The 24,722-nt window shown below is 40.3% G+C and overlaps 1 protein-coding gene and 1 long non-coding RNA gene across 4 annotated transcripts; one reads left to right on the top strand and one right to left on the bottom strand.

Annotated features, from left to right (window-relative positions):
* Positions 1 to 3,564: 3,564 nt before the first annotated feature.
* Positions 3,565 to 24,701, bottom strand: rubcn (rubicon autophagy regulator). Of its 3 annotated transcripts, XM_071202884.1 has the most exons (22): positions 23,959 to 24,701; positions 21,693 to 21,846; positions 21,415 to 21,498; positions 20,516 to 20,675; positions 20,190 to 20,296; positions 19,726 to 19,951; positions 18,625 to 19,044; positions 17,861 to 17,908; positions 16,873 to 16,968; positions 16,209 to 16,324; positions 15,773 to 15,971; positions 14,775 to 14,882; positions 13,363 to 13,437; positions 10,916 to 10,976; positions 10,625 to 10,757; positions 10,175 to 10,320; positions 9,908 to 9,972; positions 9,459 to 9,697; positions 8,661 to 8,722; positions 8,403 to 8,556; positions 7,573 to 7,666; positions 3,565 to 4,725 (listed from the first exon to the last, which is right to left on the bottom strand). In XM_071202884.1, the coding sequence occupies exons 1-22, from the start codon at positions 23,994 to 23,996 to the stop codon at positions 4,589 to 4,591; spliced, it is 2,922 nt and encodes a 973-aa protein (XP_071058985.1). In that variant the 5' UTR covers positions 23,997 to 24,701; the 3' UTR covers positions 3,565 to 4,588. The 3 variants fall into 3 exon arrangements, with proteins under 3 accessions (XP_071058985.1, XP_071058986.1, XP_033937167.1); XM_071202885.1 differs by lacking the exon at positions 13,363 to 13,437; XM_034081276.2 differs by lacking the exon at positions 17,861 to 17,908.
* LOC139433708 (uncharacterized) lies at positions 7,677 to 8,498 on the top strand. The gene is made up of 3 exons (XR_011643097.1): positions 7,677 to 7,765; positions 7,958 to 8,243; positions 8,410 to 8,498. It is a non-coding gene; the product is annotated as an uncharacterized lncRNA (long non-coding RNA).
* Positions 24,702 to 24,722: the final 21 nt, after the last annotated feature.

Here is a 24,722-nt window from a genome sequence, read left to right as displayed (position 1 = left end):
GCCTCCGTATTGTTTATGGTTGAATGTTGGCCGCGACATTTTTATTCTAAAAGGTGGGATAGGTAATTCACTTCAGAAACACTTTTTGTTATATTCCATGGAATGCTCTTAACATCCCGATATCAATGAATATATTAAATGCTTTGACAATAAATACATAAACAAATGTCAGCTATGGAAGCCGTAGCACTGTAAAAAGCACGACCAATCATTTTAGCCAGCTCGGCTAAAATAACTGGATGGCCTACCTGCCTGTCAGCCTTCCATCTGTGCACACATTTATCTCGCGCTCTCATTGGTCATGTGCGCGTATAGCTTATATTATGATAAACTGTGACAATAAATGATTTGAGTTTATGGATCTTGCAAAAGCCATGTGAAGTTTTGACTACATATTTTAACAATAAATATAGGTGTCTCTGTGACTTTGTAGCCATCTGGTGTCATACCAAAAATAGTTTTGACCTATGGTTTTGACCCATACTGGTGGCTGTGTGAGACTTCACTTAGGCCCATTCCCAAACCCCTACACCCTACCCCTCCGTTTGCGCGTTCACGCGGAGGGTCCGCTATTAAGTGTTGTTCCAAACCAACGAGTGTGGAGCGGTGTGGAGGGGGAGTGGGCTATCAAGCCCTCAAACAGCGAGTCTGCATCGTCTGCATCGGTGCTGACTTGAGACCGGTCTCTAGTCTGACCGGAGTCAGGAAACAAGCTGTTCACAAGTAGTTCCAGCAAACATCCACTGATAAACTGCGATGTTAACAACCTCTTGATAACCTCATATGTTTTAACTTCGGATCATACCTGTGTTTAGTCTAGAAAAAGGTAAATGTGTGCATGTTATTATAAAGTTGTGTATATTTACGGACTGTTGCAAAAACTAAGAAGCTTATATAAACATCAGATTTAAAACTAAAAGAGCTTTACACAATGAAATATGTTTGGAGTTTTATTTGAGTTATTAATTTACATTTTTTGTCTAAGAGATGCTGATTTGAAACCGTTGTTACATACAGTTACGGCATTTCCTGTTTCTGCCGGAGAGATGGGAGGCCGTCCCAAAGCTTGCTGCTGTATTTACTCCCTCCATCTGACAGGAGGGAGCCTCGTTGAGCTGCGAGTGAGGCTACAGACCAGACGGAGTTCACTCTGTCACGGAGGGGTAGGGTGGAGGGGGCGGTTTGGGAATGGGCCTGAGTCACAGTGCTGCTTTGAGCTCATTGCCAACATGTGCATACAATAACAATGCCAACATGATGTTTAGCAGGTGTGACGTTTACAATGTTCACAATGTTAGTTCAGCGCATTAGCATGCTAACATTTTTCCATCAGCATCTTCTTCAAATCAAATCAAGTTTTATTTATATAGCACAATTATAAACGATTTTTGGTCGAGCCAAAGTGCTGTAGCCTACATATAATAAAAATAGCCTACAGTAGAGACAGCACAGATTGTTCCGAATATCAGTATGAGAAAAACGACCCTATCCTTAGACCTTCTTATTATACATCCATGATCAGCACTAAACATACTACAGCTGAGGCCGACGGAAATGTCATAAGTTTAGTTTCATTCACTTGCTATTACAAATGATCATAAAGGTAGATGATGTACTGGCTTGAGAACTTTATCATTGTTAAAAGTTTTTATTTAGATACACTGACTAACTTGGTAACAGGGCTACAGCTGTTTTTAATTGTTTCTGAAATCATCAATCTGTACTTGGGTTTGCCTTTTATTATAACCTGTTGTATACTACAAACCCCAAATCATCTACAAGGTATATGTTATATAAACTAAAAAGACTTTGCATACAGCAGGCAGGGATTTTCCTCCATTTTGTCTACTATATCAAACCAACATCAGTTCAAGATAATTAAGAGTAATTTCTTTTCTTTTTTATTGCATCTTTTCACTGCATACTGTCATGTTCTAAATAACCAATAAGGACTAAACTAAATAATTGTATTTGTCGGTGATATTCAAGAGTTTGCTTATTTTCATTGTTTTACTTTGTTTTTAAATCCATTCCTCTTTTGGACTCAAAAGTCACATTTGGCTCTGATTAAAAATAAATGTTAGTTGCCTCCCTTCTTCAGTTTAATGATATTAGCTTATTCTTGTTAATAAACAACAACAACCCGCATCAACAGTCCGGCCATTCTTTTATTGTGAACATATTTACAGTACAAAAGACAAATGAACACAAATCATATTTATATTAACAATAATTAACAATTTGAATAATGGACACTTTAATCTGTAGTGCACATTAAACCTCCCCACAACTCCATTTAAATGCAGTCCAAGAGTAAAACCATCTGCTGAGTAGACGCTTCTCAGTGGAGCTGTTCATGAGCCGCGAGCTGAAGAGTTCAGTGTTTCCTTTCAAAGCAGTCTGGTTTAAACTGAGACATGGGTGCAGTTTATCTCTTTAATACTCGTCTTTAGAGGCTTGGGGACATGTCACATGTATCACTTTACATTTTATCTCATGAGTTTGTTTACCTAGTGAAAGATTGTACACATAAAGCAAAGCCTGTTGGGGATGTATGTACTCTCCATTAACAATTTCCCCTGGAACTGGAGTTCAGTGTAAAGGGTTTGATTTAATCAGTGTGTTGCCAATCTCAAAAATATCCTTCTATAAATAACTATGGCTTGAACTTTATATATAATTTATTAAAAAAATATACTCTAGAGTTTTAATCTAACCAACTGAGCAAATAGTAGTCACTTGAGTCCTAGAAGTAAAATAAGATGTTTTAAGTCAATCTCAAATGAATATCAGACCAGTGGTTCCACACTAAGGGGGTCACCAGAGGATTGAATAAACAAGATATAATGAAATCAAAATGACCATTTGGTCAAACTGCTTTGTTAAATACTGAGCTTTAATGGTGCTAGCATGCAGGTTGTTTTACCGAGCCATCAGCTTCGCTCTCTTACAAGACTCGACGCAATGCAAAGGTAAACTATCCAGCTGCTTGCTACAAATGTAGGGCCAATAACTTTTGAAACCATTGTACTAGACCAAAATTATTTGAAAGTGACTTAAATGCGATGAGGTTCAGTCCAAAAGGTGATGAATGCGTAATGATTTTGCTGCATGTTAATATAATCACTTTATTTAATTGTAGCTCTCTTATTTTGGACTGAAACGCTTAACATCTGACTTCAACAAACAGCAACATTTCACAGTGAAGGTTCATGTTCTTATAACGAACATTAGAAAAATCCCCATAGTGACGTCCCAACTCACACCCCCCCCCCACTAACAGACAGGATCAGTGCAATTAACTCGACTCTCCAAATACAAACGTTGTTAGAAAATAAGTGCTGATTAGGCTGGATCAAACCATTTCTGCATGGCTGCATGTACAGCAGGTAGACATGTGCTTATACACACACACAAGCACACCTATTCACAAAGCTTTTATACACACACACACACACACACACACACACACACACACACACACACACACACACACACACACACACACACACACACACACACACACACACACACACACACACACACACACACACACACACACACACACACACACACACACACACACACACACACACACACACACACACACACACACACACACACACACACACATCAGCATGGCTAAAAGAGTTTAAAACGAGACAGTAAGGAGCGAGGAAAAGAATAGGGTTGATTAAATATCTTCAATATATTAACATTAAGGGCAGGATTGCTCAAATACAGTATCTGCACTGAAAAATCTGTCAAAAATATAGACTAGATCTAAGCTTTTTTTTACTTGCCATTATATATTTCTTAAAAATAGATCCTTAGTTCAGAAATACAAACTTCAGCTAAGCCAGTAGCCAACAATATCACCAGAGGTAAAGCAGTTGCCAGAAGCTGCAATGGTAGGAAGGAACAATATCTTAGCTGGTTATAATTGTTTTCTGATCTACTTAGACCTCAAATATATTAGTTTTACCACAGACGAACAAAGTGCCAAGAAGTTGCACATGTTAGTGCAACATGGACAGTGTGGAATATTCCTGTAAGGCAGAGGGACTTTTCATTTACACTTTTCTTTAGAACAATTAAGTGTATATCTTTGTCCCACAACTGCCACAATGTGTTTGGTGATACTGCCAGTAGAGGTCACCAGAGTATCAAACAAAATAAAGTTACATTAGGAATTAGTTATAAACCTATCTGAACTTAATTCAATGAAATGTTGTTTTTAAAGCCAAGTTTCTTTTTGCGATCTCTTTGAAAGACACTTCATTTTCATGGAAAATCAACTTAGGGCTTCTATTCAAAGTTACGCTGACTACCTCTATTCACAGAGTAACGTGCAAGTGTGAAAGGGGCTTAACTTACACTAAAAGCATCTGAAAATCCACAGTAGCATTACTAACACAGCTGATGCCCAGATGTGTTTAAACCATCTGGAAGTCTATCAGATCAAAACATTTGTTTGCAGTATTGTCTCGCAGGCAGAGGATTAGAATGCAAAGGGAGGTGTTCAGTCACTACAATCATGGTCGAATTGTGCTCTTCTCTCGTCTTAGAGTTTATTCGGTTACCAGCACTAAGGCCCACCTCCCTCATCTTCTTGTTCCTCCATGTTTTTACGTGCCAGCCTCTCCCTCCGCTCTGCCAGCCGCTGACATCGAGGACAGTCTTTACCTGTCCGGAAGCAGTTTCGATGATAGCACGCATGGCACTCTGTAGAGGGGAGAACAAAAACAAGAGTCAGAGATACAACACGCGTCATCTTTACAAGAGGAACCGTTTTTCATGGGAGCAGCTCCCATCGGCCAATCCAAACATTGCTGCAGTGTCCACAAACTTGAACCAGTAAAACCAGTTTCCCCAACAAGGAGATGTGATGTATCAACAGAACAGCCAATCACAATCAGACCTGATGGAGGCAGGGTGAGGAGGACAGTATAAAAGAACAGAAATGAAAGGCAGCGCAGCAGAAGGCAAGAGGAGGCTCGGTGTGAGAGGGCGGGTATCCTGGGAGACACACACCACACCCTAAACCTGCTCAGACACATCCCATTTCCCCCAGAGGCCAACCGAGTGCTTTATAACACTTAGAAATCGACGGAAATGGTTTTGTTTGTTTTTCTAAAAATGTCTGATGATGGTGGGATGAAATGACAAGCAACTCAACTTCAAAAATAGCTTTTATTTGTTCAAAGGAAGATTAAACTTAAATAAAAGCAACTAAAATAATAAATAGACATTCATACTGACACGTGGAGGCACCTCATGTTAATGAGACATTCTTCCTTCAACAGAAAAATAAATAAAATACAAAATGGATAAAACAATAGGTGATGTTTCCTCTAAAATAGTAAAAGAGTCGGAATTGAAATGAAACATCACTTCTGCTGATTTCAGAAGATGAAGTAGCATTTGTTTAGGATATAACAAGACTCCTCCACTAGCTCAGGGGGAACATGTGTAACAGAACAAACTTAAAAACATGGCCAAAACAAACTGAAATGTAAACGTTTATGAGTGATCCACTTAGGTATCATTTGCCATCCCTGTGGCCAAGACAAAAGCAGAACATAGCTCAGAGAGAGGAAACTAACCTCTGATGACAATTAGTACCAGTCATCAAGCTCTACACCATCACCAACACCAGCCAAAGGGATCCACCACCACATAGCTGCCAAATATCTACCCTCCACCAGCCGAGAAACTGTTCAAATTTCAGAATCAAAGCCAAGAAATACCAAAAACCACGCAGTGCACAATCCCGGTGCCAAGAGAAAGAGTAGAAAAAGTGTACTTAATGTGACAGGGCACAAGAAGGTCGAGAGGTAATGAAAAGTCAAGATTAAAGTGAGGCGGAAATATAGAGGTAGGATGGCACAATTATTCTGTTAGTTAGATTTCAATATTCTTACAACAGTAACATAATTTAAAGGAATATTCTGAGAGTTTGGTACCCAATTCAATTCATGCAAAGAGTAAGAATACAAAAAATCAATACCACTTTCGCTAAATATGAAGCAACAGCCAAGACACTAACTGCGCCAAGCACATTTCATACTTTGGTGTGGCGGTTGAGCAGGCTGTTACATGTTTGGCAGTGAGCAAATAAGTCAAAGCTGCCTCCATGTTGTCAATGTAGTTGCAGTTGTGCAGCTCTCCAACAGAGCATTTGAAATCTACGGACCAGAAATGCTTAATAGTCAAAAATAAAAAACAGATAACCTCCGTCAACCCAAAACACATAAAAGACTTGGTACGATTAGAACTAATCTAAACATATTTGGTCATTCAAAAGATCTGGACAAATACAAGGCAATAATTATCCAGCTGATACATCAATTATTAATCCTTCAGCAATTTAGTGGACTTAAATTTGATGTGGGTTATATTTGTGTATTCAAGGTGACAGCATTGCTTAGCCTTTGAAGCACTGTCTTTCTATACATTGCTTTTACTCTCGTCCCCCACCTCTCTCGTTTCAATCATCTCAGTCACTACTCTCTGCACTCTCTCCCCCCCCGTCTGTCCCTTCCTTCCCAACCTTCCTGCCTCTCGATTCTCTCATGGCTTTGCGAGTTTTACGACCTCTCCAGTTAGTCCGGGTAATAACGTGTGGCTCAGGTTGGACCCTCTCAGTGTCCCTCTCTCTTTTCACCTCACTCTCCTCACTCCTATCCACCTTTCCTTTGCTCCTCCCTTTGGAGAAAACAGCCGACAGCTGATTGGGTTGTAACAATTTCATAAGTGAAAACTTCTCCACGTTTTCTGCACCAGAGTTCTCTCTTTTAGCTGCCTCTGTTTGGCCTTTGTCTGAAATGTCATAATCCTCCTCCCCCTTACTGCTGGGTTTTCCTTCCTCCACAGATTCGGTTTCTTTCTCTGAAAATTCTTCTTCAGAGTCTTCTTCTTTCACTTCTGCTTTTCCTTCATCCTTTATCTCTCTTTTGGAAAAACCCTTGACAAGACTTGCTAACCCTGTTACACTCCAGCGTGCTTTTACAACCTGATCGACTTCATTTAGACTCTCCCTGCTGCTGCATGTTTCGCTGTCACTGTCCCTCCTGTCTGCTTTCGCTATGTTCTTCTTTAGTCTGTCAATCTGAAGAACCTTCAATATGTTTCCTCTTTCCTTTCCCCTTCCCTTCCGCTTCTCTCTCTCTTGGCTACAATCATCTCCACCATTTCCTTCATCACACTTTACTTCTTTCTCCCCCTCTGATTCTGTGTCTGCTTTAACCTCCTGCTCTTCCTCGTTGCCTTTACTCCTGGTGAAAGCTTTCGCAAACATTCCAGGTGTGAACACTTGAAATATTCCCCCTCTTTCCTGTCTCTCTCCTGCTGTGCCCCCCCTTTCCTCTTGACCTCCACCCTTCACCCCCTGATCAACACCTCGCTCTAAACCCTGCTCCCCTCCCTCCCCCTCCCTCCTGTCTTTAAAGAGAGCCCTCATCAGCCTACGATGTTTGGAGATGTTCCAGTCACTCCAAGGAAGTGAAACGAAGGGGCTGGGGAAGGGGGCTTTTGGGCCGCCCTGGCCTGCCGCGAGCAGAGAGGGCTCACCTTCACAGCGCTGGCACTTGTTCAGCTGGAAGGGGAAGATGATGTCTTTCTCGTTACCGCAGAACTCGCACACGAAGCCCTTCGCCTGGCACAGCTAGAAGAGTTTCAAGGAACAAAAAAGGACAGAGAAAAACAGACATTTGATTATGGAAATCTCTGGATATTTGCAGACATTACAACAGTTCCTCATGCAGTAGGTCGCCGGTTTAATATTTTACTTTTGTATGAAATCACTGCAATAATTAGATGGATTAACTCTTCATGTTAAAGGTCTCCTACTATACTATAGGTATATATATATAAAAGAAAATGTCTATGAAGTATTTTGCTCAAAATACCAAAGAGATCACCCATTCTAGCCATGCCTTATACCCCTCTATTTCAGCCCTGTAGCTTTGAAGAAGAAGAAGAAGAAGAAGAAGAAGAAGAAGAAGAAGAAGAAGAAGAAGAAGAAGAAGAAGAAGAAGAAGAAGAAGAAGAAGAAGAAGAAGAAGAAGAAGAAGAAGAAGAAGAAGAAGAAGAAGAAGCTCATGCAGGAGAACTCTACCGACAGATACTCAGCTAAATTCTGCCGTGATTAAACGCCACATTATGTGCAAAAACCACATCAAGGATTATTTCTGAAACAGTATGGAGCTCAAATGCTTTTTCTCTTGCGGGTTTATCACAAGGTGAGTTCCTTTTTATATCCTGCTTCTTTACACATACTCTCTCCAGTACAGGTTAGCTCTGAGTGTTAGCGATGCTTGCTAATGTAAACAAAGACCATATTACGTCCAAAACAGGTCGTGCATTGTTTCTGATAGCGACGTTCCTGATCTGCATCTTACCACACAGCCAGCTGCGTGCGAGGTGCCATGTTTCAGCAGCTCTTTCATTCGTGGAGTCAGGTCCCCGTTGCGTACAGCAGAGAGGTCATTGAGGGAGAAGAGGTGCAGGTCTTCAGTGAGGTGACCTGGCAGGCTGTCGAACTGGTCCAGCACCCTGACACACACACAAATAGACACACTGATTATGTCCATCTATGCAGGGAGATTTGTTGGTATTATTATTGTGAAACCAAAAACATGTACAAGCAGACTTCTTACTCTTTAGCGAAGCGACAGGTCTTGAAGAGATTTTTCATGTGAAACAGCTGCACCCTCAAAACCTAAAAAAAAAAAATGGAAATCAACAAAAAATGTTGGTTAATAAACACTGACAGGAACATATTGCCTAACATTGTGTTGTCATGCTTTTGTTGGTTGTTGATCCCTCTTGTCTCCACATAGTTCAGACTCTATATCTCAACATATGTTTGCATTGATCCTCCTATTCTAATTACTATGGTTTCATTCTGTGCTAACTATTGCCTGCTCAAGTGCTACACAATTGAGCCTTTCTGGCAACTGCAGCATCTGTGCTGTTAAAAGGTTTGATAATGATTGTCCCTGACAGCTAACTGACATGAGCAAGTGTCCAATTTCTCATATTTTGTAGTAGCTATATCCTGCATGAAAAATATGTTGTGCCTTTTCTCCTCTCCATGAAAAGGTTTAACATTGTATTCTTGCTCTGTTAGCACAATCCCAACAAACCATGTCCATTAGGATGTGCCTTTTTCAGAATCACATGTCTGTTTTCAAGGAGAAATGACTATAAATGGCTCTATTCATTCTAATGTATTTTAAGTCAGTCACAAGTTTGCTAGTTTATAATTACGATACATCATGCTTAGCAGACGACTTTAGAACATAGTGGCTGTTCAGCTAATTTAATAAACAGAAGTGAAACGTGTTATTATGGTGCTGTTTCTACTAGCTAGTGGTAAAAACACAGAGAAAGTTTAAGAAAATAGATCTGACAAAACATTCCTAATGACTTATTTTCCATCCGGCTGTGCTCACCCTGACGACCTCCAGAGCTTTGTTCTTCTTGTACAGGCCACTGTTGATGTCATTGGGGTTGAACAGAGGGTCTCCTGCGATCTTGCTCAGCAGGTCCCGGGCGAAGTTGCTGACATAGTACTTGCTGAAGTCCCACTTCCTCAACACTCGGCCGGGAACAACCGCCTGGGCGTTCTCATGGCAACACTGGCAGAAGTAACGGCCGAGGTATTCACAGTAACGCAGGCGCTTGATATAATCTGAAGTGTGGACAGAAAGCAGGAATTAGTAAAGTTAAAGTATATTTGCATAGAATTGTTGATATAAAAAGATAAGTGCAATAGGAAAGCAAGTTTATGGCAAGCTGACCAACTAAGAAAAAGTGTTAACGACGCACTTGGTAAATTACATTAAAAACAAGAACTGAAACTTTGATAAAAAATGGACTTCTGGAGTATTTTTGGTAATACCTGGGTCGATGCGAGTACCACAGCCAGCGCAGCGGTAGTTCTGTTTAGCCACAACTATCTTCCTCCTGTCAAGGAAATATAACATGTCAGTAAAATACATTCTGTAGGGCAAACAGCAAGAACAGTAGTCTAATATACAAATAAAAGATGGCAGGCAGGGTGTGTCATAAAAAAAGATGAGAAACCAAGTTAATGGCAGATCAAAACATAGAAATGAAGAACTAAATAATAAGAAATTGAGCAAGTCGATGAAGGTGGTTAACTCACTTGGGGGCGGGATGAATGTTGAATATGATCTGCGGTCGGGGAGGGGCCCACTCCAGGTTGCCCCTCACCCTGATCCTCAGCTTGTAGATGTCTGCGTGTTCGCCATCATCAGGAGAGATGGGCAGAGAGTCGGGGATGGGCAGCAGCTAGGAGGCAGCAGAGAAGTGGAGTGAGTTCAAAGTTAACTATTTTTTGGAGGGGTTCTATCTGCTGTAAGTCAACTTATTATATTATATCAAATCAAGTTTTATTTATATAGCACATTTATAAACGATTTTTGGTCGAGCCAAAAGTGCTGTACATATAATAAAAATAGCCTACAGTAGAGACACTTTACAGCAAATACAACAGCACAGATTGTTCAGAATATCAGTATGAGAAAAATGACACCCTCTATCCTATATTATTCAAGCATGTCGAGTGTCTTGTTTGAGGTTGAAGATGTTGTACCTTCTGCGGAGCGTCGTGTTCTGGGACCAGCCAGTCGAGTTCGGAGGCCGCAGGGAGCTGCATGCCCTCAAACTGCCGGAGTAAACCCATGGCTACTGACTCCGCTGAGTTAGACTGGAGGAAGGCGGGAGAGCTAAAATAAACAAAGGAAGAATATATTTTTTTTAAATATTAATAGGACATAATGTTTTGTTAAAAGTCGAAGTAACATTCAACAGCATTACATATTTAAGAATGTATACATTATTATGTATAATTAGAGGGGAAACAAGAAGTTGCCGTGTTACTTACATGGACTCTGAGCTGAGAAACGACCTGTTGCTGGAGCTCATGCTGCGCTTAATGTCTGCATCTGGAAGACAATGATTTAACAGTTAAATGAAATACATGTACTACTTAGAAGCAGAGTACAATTTGTATACACATTTTATCCACCAGCCATGGCTATGAAAAGATTATTAATTAATATAATTAAAATGTTTAAGATCAATAGAATTTAAAAGAACTGTCAGAAGACGGCGGGATTTGTCGTGAAAAGAGCTAAATGTACCAGCAGTCGGCTCGTGATTTCTCAACAGGGGTACACCTACTTACTACAGCTAAGCAGCGATCAATGTTTGTTCAAATAAATGTTGTAAGAGAGATGTGATTAGCGACGGAGAAAAAGAGGAATAAGAGGAAACAATCTCTCGTTAAAGACAATAATTGTTTTGTTTTACAGCAATTTAGGAGGCAGCATGCAGGAAAGCCAAGAGCATAAGCAGAGCATTGCTGCCCTATGTTCTTGTTACACAACACAAACAACATGTAAGCACAGATACTAAGCAGGAGAGGTTTGGTAGAACAGGAGACCGCCTGCATGAATTATTGTGAGAATACAGCAGCTTCTTTCTATCGGTGGAGCATGGGTCTTGTGTTTTTAAATAAAACCCGCATTGGACTAGAGTTTTTCTCTTTCTTTTGCTACATTTGGTTGAGGGCATAAAGACTGCTGACTAAATTCAATATATTTCTAACAAACTTTCTCATTTAAATATTTTTGAAACTGCTGGTGCTTTCAGAGGACAATCAGCCACAAGAATAATTTTAAAGAACATGCATTATTATGTTGTATTATGAGTGACCATAAAAAATAGCCTGTGTGACCCTAAAATCATCACTTTGCCTGAGCCAAAATCAGCTATATGTCATAAACCGACACAGAATTAACTGTTAATATTGGGCAGGCTTAAAAAAAAGAACAGTTGTGTATGTGTGACAGCACTCACACTTCATTCTCACCAGAGTCAGATTTGAAATGCTGAATAATGGGATGGATTGATGAATGAATAAGTGCTTAACCCCTGTAGTTACTGTTGCCACAGAAGGAGCCTCCCTAAACTCTAACGGGCATATTCGTCCACCAAAACTCTGCAGCACCGAACAACAAGCACCAACACAAACAGCCAAGCGCACCATCAGCCGAGGACAGGCCGGTGGCTCGACTCCAAACTGAAAGCTCGCATTACTCCCCCGCCCTGCTTAGAATAATAATTGATGATACTGGAGTCATATCAAAATAATCTTTTGCATCCGAATAACACTGATAACAACTGATAATACACTGATAATAAACACTTTAATAACAATTAAAGCTTTTTATTTGCCTAATACAAAGTAAGATTAACCTGTTAAACCCCGAGCCTGTTTTTCAGGTTTCAGGCTCGAAAATGACATTCCCAGAACAAATGACTGTAACTTCACTTCTAAAAGGTTTATATGAATAATTTTTGTTATCAGAATCAATATAGATGTTTCTGTGTCAGAGTAAATTCAGATGGAACATAGCAAAACAATGTAAATTCCTGTCTCCGCCTAAAGAAAACCCATTACTTATAGTGAAGACCAACCTTGAATGATGGGTTAGTAGCCTAAAAGCTTTAGGAATCCAAATTATAACATATAATAAGTACCCTGTATCAAGATTGAGGCAAAACAAGTGACATTTGACCTTTTTATGAAAATAAAGTCCAGGCGGAATAAGCTTTGGGCACATTTGGGCCCATCAGTGCCATTTGACCTTTTTCAGATACCAGACTATAAAAATCATTGTATTACATTGAATAATCACTATAGGTATTCATTCCTTTAAAAAAAAAAAAAAAATTAAAAAAAATGTAAATAAAAAAAAAGATTCTTAAAAAAATATTAAAAATATTTGTGTGAGTGTGTATAAAAAAAAAATCAGGGTCCCCGTCGGCGGGGACCTTCGGGCTTAACAGGTTAAAGTAGGTTTCTTATGGATGGATTATATCAGATATGTTATCAGAGGAATACAGCAAATGAACATTGCTTTTGTTTATGTAACGCCAACCCAAAATCAAAGGAATTAAAACATTAGTATTTTGTTATGCCTTTGCAAAAACTGTTTGTGGGTCTTTTGGCTGTCAATTTAATTTTCCTTTCTTCAGGTTGAGACCGCATGACCTCCATTACAGTCATGCAGAATCAAAAGTGAAGTTTGGAAGTTTTTTCCTATAGTTCATTTCCAGACAGTTGAACATAATCAATAACTATGATTTAAGAAAGATATAAGATAAGCTATAAACAGTAACTTGCAAAAGTTACGGTTGAAGTGTCATTCAGTTTATTGGGAGGATTAACAGGAGAAATTCTCCGTTTGGAGTCGGCTTCCTCTCACAGTAAACTGTCTGTTTTGAAGCTGTGGAGCCTCGCCCCCCCGTCCAGCCTGCAGATACCTGTGAAGAGTGAGGCGAGGGACAGGGAGAGGCCATTCTGAGACACCGCCAGCAGGGACTGACCCTCACAGCCATCTGAGAGACAGAAACTAACACTCAGCACCACACGCACAAACATTTGAAACAATCCTCAGAGCGGTATGTCAGTGTCGCAGGCAGACAAACGGTATACTAGTACGCAGTACTAAAAAAAAAAGGAAAAAAAAAGAGCGCACCGGATCATTTGAAAAAAAGCGCATTTGTGCACCAACATTGAGAGAGAGAGAGAGAGAGAGAGAGAGAGAGAGAGAGAGAGAGAAGATAGAGAAGAGAGAGAGAGAAAAGACAGAGAAAAGAGAGAAGAGAGAGAAAAGAGAGAGAGAAAGACAGAGAGAAGAGAGAGAAAAGAGAGAAGAGAGGAGAGATAAAAGAGAGAGGAGAGAGAGAGAGAAAGAGAGAGAAGAGAGAGAAAAGAGAAAGAGAGAGAAGAGAGAGAGAAAGAAAGAGAGAGAAAGAGAGAAAAGAGAGGAGAGAAAGAGAGAGTGAGAAGAGAGAGAGAGAGAGATAAAAGAGAGAAAGAGAGAAAAGAGAGAGATATTTGCGAGTTGCATAAGAACTGGTAAGACAGCAGGGTTTCCCACACAGACTTTACTTTGGCCGCCCAGGTATATTAACGGCCGCCAAAGTATAATTCGCGACCCATTTAGCTTTAATTTTTTTAATCCGTCCGCGAGCACGACGGCATCTGTGATCCCTCGCTCTACCCCTCGCTATCGCGTGAAGGGTCTGCTTTATGCGCTTCGCACAGTAACCCTGCTGCGAGGCATACAGTGAACAGCGAACAGTTCATGAGCATGCTCACTAGCGCACCTCCCCATTTATTATGCCATTTGTGGAATTAGATTTGAATGGTGGCTGCGTCGGAAACGTTATTTAGAAATTCACATCACGATGATTAACCCCCCAACATTTTTTTATTCTAAAACCTCAATTTAGGCAACAGATATAAAATAAATGACATTTGGTGCAGCCTTGATATCTTCATATGTTATTGATTAGTCAATTGCAGTAACCATTTGTAAGACAAAACAACACTAACATCTTATGATTGTAAAGTCTGTAAAAAATGTAACAGTAATAAAAACATTTACAAGCTGCCATTCTGTGACCTTTGAACTTCAGTGTTTATGGTTCATGGTCAAATGTAACATGCTTGGTGAGCAAAAGGAAGAAGAGTGGTGATTATGATTATGTAACAAGAGTAGAATAGAAACAAATTCATTCATACAGAAACATTAGTTATTGGAAGAACTCTTGCATATAAAAAACTGAATTAAAAATGTTTTGACAGCAGCTGGAAGGTAAAACCGTCTAACGACATCATATTACAAAAACAAAGCGTGATAGTATGTCGTGGTGTTCCCTCTCTCTACCTTGCAGTTCGCACTCCTCCACCTCCTCTGCTGAGCCGGAGTCAGAGAGGCCCTGGTACGAGTCCTGAGAGCTCCGCCTGGAGCCCCCGCTGTCAGTGGAGTGGAACACTGCAGGAGAGAGAGAAGCGATTAAACAAAGGACCATAGAGAAACAAAGGATAAGCTGTTAGAATGTTCTCATCATCCCAGCAATCATGAGCTGTCGTTTGCATGCTTTTGCACGAACATCACAGATTAAAAACACCTGAACTGTTGAAGCAACATCCTTAATATTCATCTGGCTGCTACTTGAAAAATATGTATTTACCTATATATCATATTTCAATAACTTGCATATAGACTCTTATTGCACCATTTCACTTTTTAAACAATTTTTCTTTTTGTATTACTATTTACTTGCACTATATTTTCTGTTTATCTGTGTTTTGTGTTGCACTGTTGGAGAAGCCTGTGACACAAGATTTTCATCGACATAACTACACTGTAGCTATGTTCGTATGACTAAATAAAGAACCTTAAACCTTGATTCAAAGATTTCCCAGATTAAGAAATAAAATATATAGAAATATTTAACCTATTTTGTTCATTATCGTACCATACATTATGATATAGCTAACTGGAAAGGTATGCTAAACTGAAACCAACTGACAAGCCTGGCCCCATTAGTCCTGGTTGGGAAGAAATAATCCTCTAACTGGTTTTAAGTTATGAATAAAGGTGGTAAGAAAGTCTTGAATGTAAGACATTTGTGTTTGATTAAAAGTTCAAATACAACATTGACTAATCTGAGGAAGAAGATATCTATGCTTCAAATCATTCTTATTAGGTACATTTGTGAAATTTACTGAGATACAACATTTTCAATTAATGTCTCATAAGTAATAGCTCATACCATTAATAGGCCATAAAATGGTAAATCATCTGATAATTTCTTAGTCAATTAAGCAAATAAACTGTTACATCATGCGTCTGTACAGAGGACTGTCATGCTGCCTTACGCTGCTGGGAGTTTGCGCAGGGCGGCAGGCGGCTGCGTCTGATCTGCTGCCTGCGCAGGCGGATCTTCTGTTTGAGCTGCTGGATCTCATTGTCGCTGTCCCCCTCCTCCTCCCCCGCCTCCTGCTGACGCCGCAGGTTGTACTTCATCAGCTCGATGGCAGCAATAAGGGACTCTGAGATGCTGAAATGAGCGTTCTCCTATAAAACAAATGAAAATTGTGAATCAATCAGAGGAGACAACACCATCAACGGATGCAATGATTATTTATATAACTAATTATATTATCATAGTGGATCTTTAACACTAGAGTTTTGTATTTGTAAATCACTTTGAACTGCATGAATTTGTGTGAAAAGTGTAAATAATCAGATTTTTTCCAAGTTAGTGATTGACCAATCAGCACGACTTTGGTCAGATGGAGTTAAAGCACGGACCTTCTCCAGGTCAGCACAGCTGCCAAAGTCCTGCTCCGACAGGTAGCTGATGAGGCTCTGACCCTCCGACGGCTTCCTGAACATCCCATCAGAAACAATGCTGCACTGGGACCCATCTGAAGAAACATAACAATTGGCAGAAAATACACAACACCATTAAACAAAAAAGAAACTGTAAGAAAAAAGTGTATGTGTGTGTTTATTGTTGGATGTATTTTATAAATCTGTATTAGCTGTCAAAGCCGTTTGCTTAAAAAAAGATGCCTTTAAAACAGAGTTTAAAACTAAGCAAAGGGAATATGTTCTAAGCTTGACCAAAGCAAACTGCATTTCTTATAATGCAACCCATCAAATCTCAATAACAGACACTCTGAATTAACCTTTCTATGACTTTCCTGCTCAGGTCCAGAGGGTCGTGTCTATTGACCGGCTGACTCGCAGGATACATTTTCATTCAGGAACTGAAACATGTATTTTCTTACAGCTCATGTCAGTTTTCCTGTTCAACTTCCTCATATATTAAATATGCTATAAAGTTCCTCTAGCTAAAATCTTTCTTGAATATGTACTAAATACAGGACAAGAGCAGCCTTCTACAATTGCACTCATTTTTAAATAGCAACAGCATATCTGTGAAACATTTAAACGTAAACAGAAAACTCACGGGACTCCATGTAGAGGGAACTGGGAGTGCTGACATCCTTGCGCTGAGGTGAGAAAGGGCTGTAGTTCTTTATACAGCAGTCCTGCCCTGCCGATTCTAAGAGACAAAGGGTCCATGTTAGAGGCCTCTTATCTCCTGATCGCAGAATCACTCAAATGAACACTGAATTATTTCAAATGGATGGGAACATGCATCATCATCGATACACAAAGCAAGTTAAAAGTTTGGAGTTTATTGTTGTTTTTCAGGCAAACAATCAATAAAACCCATGAGGATGGTTCATTTTATTACATGCGTCAACAAAACATGACTTTTGACCCTTGTCATTGTAACTATTGTAATTAAGGATGTACAGATAGGGCTGCAGAAATAATCAAATTAAATAATGCAACCACGGTTTTGACTTTACACAATTAATTAGCAATAATTCCAAGGTTCCAAAGGTGTGCTCAGCTCATAGAAAGTGATACACTTCTATGTACAGGTTTGTAAAGAAGAGTTTTACTTGATGTAATAATGTTATTCAAAGCATGTCCACATACTGTACATCCAACACATACAGGACAGCATCTGCTATGCTATTTACATGTATTATTATTATTATCATTAAATGTTTGTTTTAGGGACAACTCTAAATCACAATGGCAGTACATCAGTTATACCGACTAGCACAGCTGTAATGTGTAATGTGTAATGAAATGATCACGTTTAAACACAGTTTGTAAAGAACTTGCATGATAATTTCAACAAAACACTGAGTGGTCATGAAAAATGTGTGCATAAACAACCAACACAACACTGGAATGGCTCATTTGACAAACCAAAACTGTTTTTTTAAACATCCAACAACAAAAGCACATATAAGGAGCTGGTGGCAAGACTTGAAATGAAAAGGAATGGAAATAGTTCATCAGCATGCAGAGGTGAAAGGAAAAGGGAGTGGGGAGGGGGGTATAATGATGGAGCACAGTGGAACTGCACTGCCAACCTGCCACCGGATCTTCTATTATTATGGTGATTTTTCGATGGCCCCCTCCTTCGAACACAACAGGGAAAAGAGAGATATAGAGCAGAAGGAGAGAAATTACCTCAGGCAAAGAGGGGGAGACAGTGAGCAGAGAGATGTTAATTCGGAAACTTTTTAAATCTTCAAATAGGAAGTGGGCACCTTGGGGAAAGAACGTGGGCTCACCACATTTTACAGAGCAACACATACACGAAAACTTTCATGGACTCCATCTAAATCTCCCCAAACATTGTACAAAAAAGGAATTGAAAATCAGGTCTTTCCCTCACCTGACAGAAACCTTACATCTCTTTAATACTGTAAATGAATACAACTCCACAATAGAACACATGCCACTAAAACAGATTTAAAATGATTTGTACAAGTTCTTCCTACCATAACACTTTAATCTGTAAACATGCAGCACGAAGCAATGCATCAGTGCGTTGAGGAAGAAATAAACCAGCTAAAAACTCTATAAAAACGGGGGCTCACCACTCCAGTACGTGGGCTATATTCTCTTTTATCATTACATATCAACAAGGTGACCTGAACCAGAACCCCCATCATATCTCCTGTTGCAGTTTGGATATGCAGAAATGTTGGATTGCGGCCTAAATGCACAAATGCTTGGGGATATTTATGATCAAATATTTTAAATGCTAAAATTAAACCTTTTATGTTCTACAACACAAGTAACACACATTGATAATGTCAAAAGAGTGACACATATTTAGTCGACTTACCATTCCTGAGTTTCTGATTGATCCCCGTGTCAGATAAGGAGCGGGTGTGTCCTCGGGACCCCCGGCCCGGCCCCCTCTGACCCTCTGAGAAAGAGGAGCGTCTCGGTGGGGACGGGGCTAGAGGACCCCGTTGCATGGACAGGTCCGGGGTAAAGTCCACCTCGCTGTTTTGGGTGGAGCTTTGGGATTCACAGCGGCTGCGTTGCCCTAGGTTACCGATCGCCAGATACTCCGGACCGTCGTCATAGTCACAGTCACAGGAGTCCCCGGCATCGGGCTGAAAGGAGGTGGGCGAGGGGGACTCTGAGAGGGAGGTGCCAGGGATCGAACCGGGGCTAAGAGGTGGCGTCATCCCTCGCTTGCTCTCCCCCGGCCGGGACACACACAACCAGGGATCCCCCGTGCTGCTGGAGGTAGGGTCTGCAACAGAACGGAGAGATAAGGTGAGATGGATCAAGACAAAAAGGTCACAGGGATGCTTCTCTGTTCCTATGAGATCCTTTAATGAAAACCACTCTGAAACAGTTGTATCTGTTTAAGTAAGCACAGGCAGTTCAGGACATTGACTTTTCGAAGTTGTATCAACACATTCTTCAATAACCGACCTTGTGTACAAACAATCAGACCTCTGTATGGTTGAGTCAGTCGAGCTATTCACATACAAACTGTAGTGCCTTCATAGGGCCTTTCCTCCAATCCTGCCCTCTAGATCTGTATGTACCAATTACACCATCTTCTCTGCATTTGCTTAACTGAATGTACAATTATCCTTATCATAAATAGAAACAAACACACTGGTCCAATATGAAAGTGTGTACCGAGATCTGAAATTGTTTTGCGAAAAGGTTTGCTTAAATGTATGTTTCTAAAAATAAGTGCCAACCGAGATGATACAAAATAATTTAACAACGAAACTCCAGATTTGAACCCCCATGACCCAAAGTGGTCTCCATGTTTACCCAGATTTCATTTCCGTTTTCATAAATAGACATGTACGATCAACATATCAAGTGTTTCCAATCTTCTACACACATTTTATTTTTAACAAGGATGAACATGGATTTGAACCTATACTTTTTTCTCCATTAGCCCTTCCCTTACTTGTGCTATTGCTGTTTTGGGGTCCGACTCCCGTAGTGCTCCCAGAGTTGTGGCTGGTAGCGAATGCTTCTCGGAGCGAGCAGTTGGAGGTGGTGAGTCTGCGATTTAGAGATTCTCCTCTGGGAGCCGAGTCTGCGTTTCTCCAAGCTGTACCAGCTCCAGGCAATACACACAGGCTCTGGCTCTTCAATAGGCCCAGACAGGTTGAGCCCTTCAGAGGGGACAGCTGGATGGTGGAAGGGGAGATGTAAAGAATAGAAGGCCTTTTCCCAAATGTGCACATTACATTTATCTTTTATTTAAAGAAAACAAATCACATATTTCTAGACCAAAACAGTGGATTTTTTGTTATATTCAATATCCCTTTCTAGTATAAATGCAGTGATATAACACTTTGTTTTTTATTAATTATTAACAAAATAACAATAATTGATTAGATAGTCAGTCATTTTTGCAAAACCCACCCCAAAGGTGTCTACTTGGGCAAGCAGTTTGGGGTTATTCTGCTCCACGGCTTCCAGACACTGGAACATGGCGGTCACATGAGGCTCACTCAGCAGAAAGGCATGACCTTAAAGGCAGCAAGGGACAAACGGAGATAAACAAAGAGGCCGACAAAGAAAGGTGAGCAGATTAGGTAACGAGAGAGATCATTTTTAAGTTATTAGAAGGATAGAAAAACAAAGAAACATGTATTTGAGCTGTTTCTTACTTTAGTTTACACTTGCCACCAATGCCTTCCAAATTAAACTTTACATTGATATGACTCTTTGCGACCTTTATAACTCACCATTATAGTATTTACTCGTATGTCCCATATGCCGGAGCAGAGGTCTGAGCTGAGCAGACAGCATGTGAACCTGTAAGCTGTGAAGGAGCCAGCGCTCGGCCTTGTAGCTCTCCCCAGCATTCCTCAGCCCGCTGCTCAGCACCGGCTCCAGGTGACCGAACTGTGGACAGACACAGAGGAAGAGAAAGACAGGCAATTGAAACAGGTGCATATTGTGAAAGGGGAGATTTGATGTCCTCATTTGTCATTACTTTTCCCACAATGTTTAGTAATCAAAGAGCACAACATTCAGTATAATTGGATCTTGTTCCAAATCTTTTCGGTATTTACTCTAAACATACTGCTGTTTGTTTGCAGCCCAGTCTGTATGACACTTCATTTAAAATCATCTAAAAAAAGGCAATTGGGTGGTGGTTAAGAGACAGGTTTACGATGAAGAGTGAGCTAAAATATATCAGCACAAAACTTAAAACAGGCTGAGATATCATAAACCAATAGTGACAGGATGATTTATACGTGGTGAGCGTCTGCTGGTAAGTAACTGAGGGCGTAAGGAAGATAATAAGTTTATTAGACTATGCGTCCCTTTCCTTGTTGAGAGTACTGGTAAAACACAAACACTAAACTCTAAATAACACAAACAGGTAATCCAGGAAGGGAAGTGACTTTGTCGCAGGTATTTGAAAGTGTGAAATGTATCAGGTATTTACTTTGCATATAGTTAAACAAAAAAGGAAGCATTGCTTTGTCTAACATGCAGATCAGCTCTCAAAAAGAGATTGCAGTGTTTAGACATATGTACACATAATCTCACCTCCAGTGACAAAAGTCAAGAGATTTGAATGCTGAAGTTGAAAATATTGACATACCACCCTGCATTATTCTAGCTTTGACAATACCTGTTCAACGTGCGAGGCGAGGTGGGGGCTGATGTAGCGAACACACCACACAAACGGCCAGTAGTCTCTCTGCTTGTAGTACACCTGCAGCACAAAGCCAGCATGACCCAGTTACAGAGAATACAAGACAATAGGCCATTATGCAATGGGAGTGCATCCCATTGATAAATGTTTTTTCCCCATATTTCAGGAAGTCAATTGATGATGGAAAAATACTAGAAAGAGAATACATGAGAATAAATACAAAAGAAGGCATGGCATCAATCAGGAAGTCTGACCTGCTCATTCTTCAGTCCATGGCTAAGGATGTTGTTCATGTCCTTGTGGAGTCGTTGTAGGCCGCCGTAACGTGACCACACGTTGGGGTTGTTGGTAGACACGAGACCCTCCACTGTGGTCTTCAGGCTGGACAGCAGCTTCCATTGCTCCTTCCTGTGGGGAAAAAACAGGGCAGCAAGGACAGAGTTAAACGGAGTGAGAGAGGAAGTTTAGGAATGAGGAAGGATGTAAAAAAAGTGCTGGTGTAAGCAGTGTTGTGGTTTATATCATTACTCATTTATAAAAAAAGTAGTAGTAAAGATAATCTTAAAAACAACCAGGAATGCTGACCCTGAATACATGTTTTTGCAGTATTAGATTCAATGTATTGTCATTACACAGTACAGGTACCATGTAACGAAACGGTTTCTCTGCATTTGACCCACCCTAGTATTAGGAGCAGTGGGCTGCCATTATGCCATTGTGCCTTGCTCAGGGACACCTCGGTAGCACTTGGTCTTTCCGGGACTTGAACTGGTGACCTTCCAGTTGCCAAGCCAAGTCCCTATGGACTTCGCCACCACCCCCCTATATCACCACATCTAAACCTTACAAAACAGATACATACATAGACACCTACTCCCTATCTATCTAGATTCAAAATGTTTACAAGAGCTACAAGTACATAATAAGCTTGGGAGTTCCCACTAACTCAGTGTTGATACACTATACTTCAGACCACAAATAATGTTTAATATGGAGGAAATTGCCATTGATTCCCATAACAAAAAATGAAGTCTGTTGCTCACGATGCATAACTTCAGTGAGTCAAATGTAACTTTACTACAGGGCTATGGAAATCTTTTGCTCTAAAAAGTGTTGTTTACAAAACACAATTATCAGGTAAAATCCCTTAGGAGCAATAAAGCCCGTTTCCCCTTATGTTAGCAGTCAACTGAATGTGTTTTGACATCTACTCGCATATCTGCAGCAATGGGACTAAATAATCTGTTGTCAGTAAACACCAACACATGAGGGGGAATTATTTGTGGACAGGATAATTTAACAGGTCATATGCTATACTTGAGCAGGTGTTGTCTGTTTGAATTCATTTTAAAATTAACCAGCCCCCCATATCTATATCATTGTATCAAAATTGATCATTTCAAATTAAGATCTGTAATAAATCCATGACAGAGAAAATGCCAAATTGACTTGGACAATGCAGTCGTGTAGTCTAACTGACAACTCTAAACTACACTCACTTACGCAAACTGTTTATTATTCATTTTATAAAACCGAGCAGGGCTAGGTAGCAGCATCACGAGTTCAGCTACCTAGCCAACAAGTCAAATCAAATCATGTAACTTGGGAACAGAGAAGCCTATCTGTTCCCAAGTTACATGATGAACATGCTGAATGTTTGAGAACATTCTCCTCGTAGAGAGCATAATGGGTTTATCCGTACAGCCTATGGTTTACCCAACAATAGTGGTCTGTCTGTCTGTATCTAACATTTAATGTTTGCATTTGGTTGTAAAATACAAATGATACCATACTAAATATACGGATTTTAGAAACTAAACTGTATTTGCATCATTCACACTTAAGAGTCTCTTTCGGCACCACTTTGTAGACATTTAGTGAACATCTCCAGCATTTCCTCTTAAACAAATTCTTCCAGTAATCGTATAGTCATCTAACATGATTTATATATTATTTCACTGAAAAACAAGCACATAGCTTGATAAATTTGCCAAAATCATACATATCAATTAAGTTAATATCTGGCACAACCCAAGCAGCGACGTCTTGCGTGGCGTCAACATCATCTGACAGCTACGGTTAGCTGTTCGCAGCTACAGTAGGTGTTAGCTTTCAGTTAGCGCTGTTAAAATGCCCTGGATGTTAGCGAACAAAATGCAACCAAACTTTCACTTTTTGATTCTTCAGTTAGTCTTTCATTCAAGGCAAGTTGACACGCCTCGCAGCTATTTAGTGCCATTTGCTTAAAGTAGTCAAACCTAGCCTAGCTTTGCCGCACTCGATCGTCATTACAGTTAATCCACCAGTATCCTAGCTAGCTAGCATACTACCGTTGGGAGTTGGCTATCCAACATTTGTACAGTGCTTAGGTTAAAGTAAGCTGCCGCTTCAAATGCTATCACATGTGGTAGTTACTAAACCATCAAGATGGTTCTAAATATTACAGTTTGTTGGTTTACTTTTTATCAATGGTCTCTCGTAGCACAGCTAGCCGGGTCACCACCCCAGGCTGTCACTCACCTGCGCTCCTCCGCCTCTTCCTCCGCTGATATCTCCATGTCCTCCGGACGGAATAGAGTACCGTAGAAAGCTGCCAGCTTTCCCGATAACTCTAATATGGTATGTTATACTAAGAAGCTCTACATCGGAGGTAGGAGTTGTTAACCGGACTTCCAGTCTTCCGCCATCTCTGCCCCGCCTGTCCGAGCTAAGAACCAAAACAGTGAGGCCGCGTGATCTGCTGTCAGCAAGTGGGCGGGGATGTTGTCCTCTACTCGACCCTCTTTTTAAACCATGTTAATGATTTTCCCCTTTGTTGTTTAGGAAATATGCTGGCGTTTGCAGGACTTGTAGTATATCAAATGCTTAAGTGACTGGTAAGAGAAAACGCCTTCATTTATAGACCCAAGACATCTGAACGGAATACACCTTGGTTATTACCGCCACCTGCTGTTTGTTAGTACCATTGCATGTGACTGCTGCCCCCTGTTTGAACTCACACGTCTTACTTTTTTGGCGCAAGCAAAATATCGTAAAACAGCGTCTGATCTTCCAGCAACATGATCCAGTGACTGCTCCATGGAAGTTAATTTCTCAATGTCGAACAGTGGTGTAAACTAAAGTACATCCATAACATTCACCTGTTTGCAACTTACAAATTATGTATCACTTGAATATTCTTATGGCACTACTTCTATTCTATTGTATTGTATTTACTTGCACTATTTTATCTTGTTTTATTGTGTTGCACTGTTGGAGGAGCCTGGGACCTAAGATTTTCATCG

The sequence above is a fragment of the Pseudochaenichthys georgianus genome, chromosome 4, assembly GCF_902827115.2.
Source record: "Pseudochaenichthys georgianus chromosome 4, fPseGeo1.2, whole genome shotgun sequence".
In the NCBI taxonomy this organism is placed as follows: Eukaryota; Metazoa; Chordata; class Actinopteri; order Perciformes; family Channichthyidae; genus Pseudochaenichthys; species Pseudochaenichthys georgianus.
The sequence above is the reverse complement of the archived record's forward strand: the minus strand, read 5'-3'. Positions and strand labels throughout refer to the sequence as shown.

Coding starts and splice junctions, on each gene's coding strand:
- rubcn (XM_071202884.1), bottom strand. CDS start 23,996: ATGGAGATATCAGCGGAGGAAGAGGCGGAGGAGCGCAG. Junction 16,969..17,860: donor AATAGAAGATCCGGTGGCAG/GTTGGCAGTGCA, acceptor TTTGTCTCTTAG/AATCGGCAGGGCAGGACTGC. Junction 14,883..15,772: donor CTGCGCAAACTCCCAGCAGC/GTAAGGCAGCAT, acceptor TCTCTCCTGCAG/TGTTCCACTCCACTGACAGC.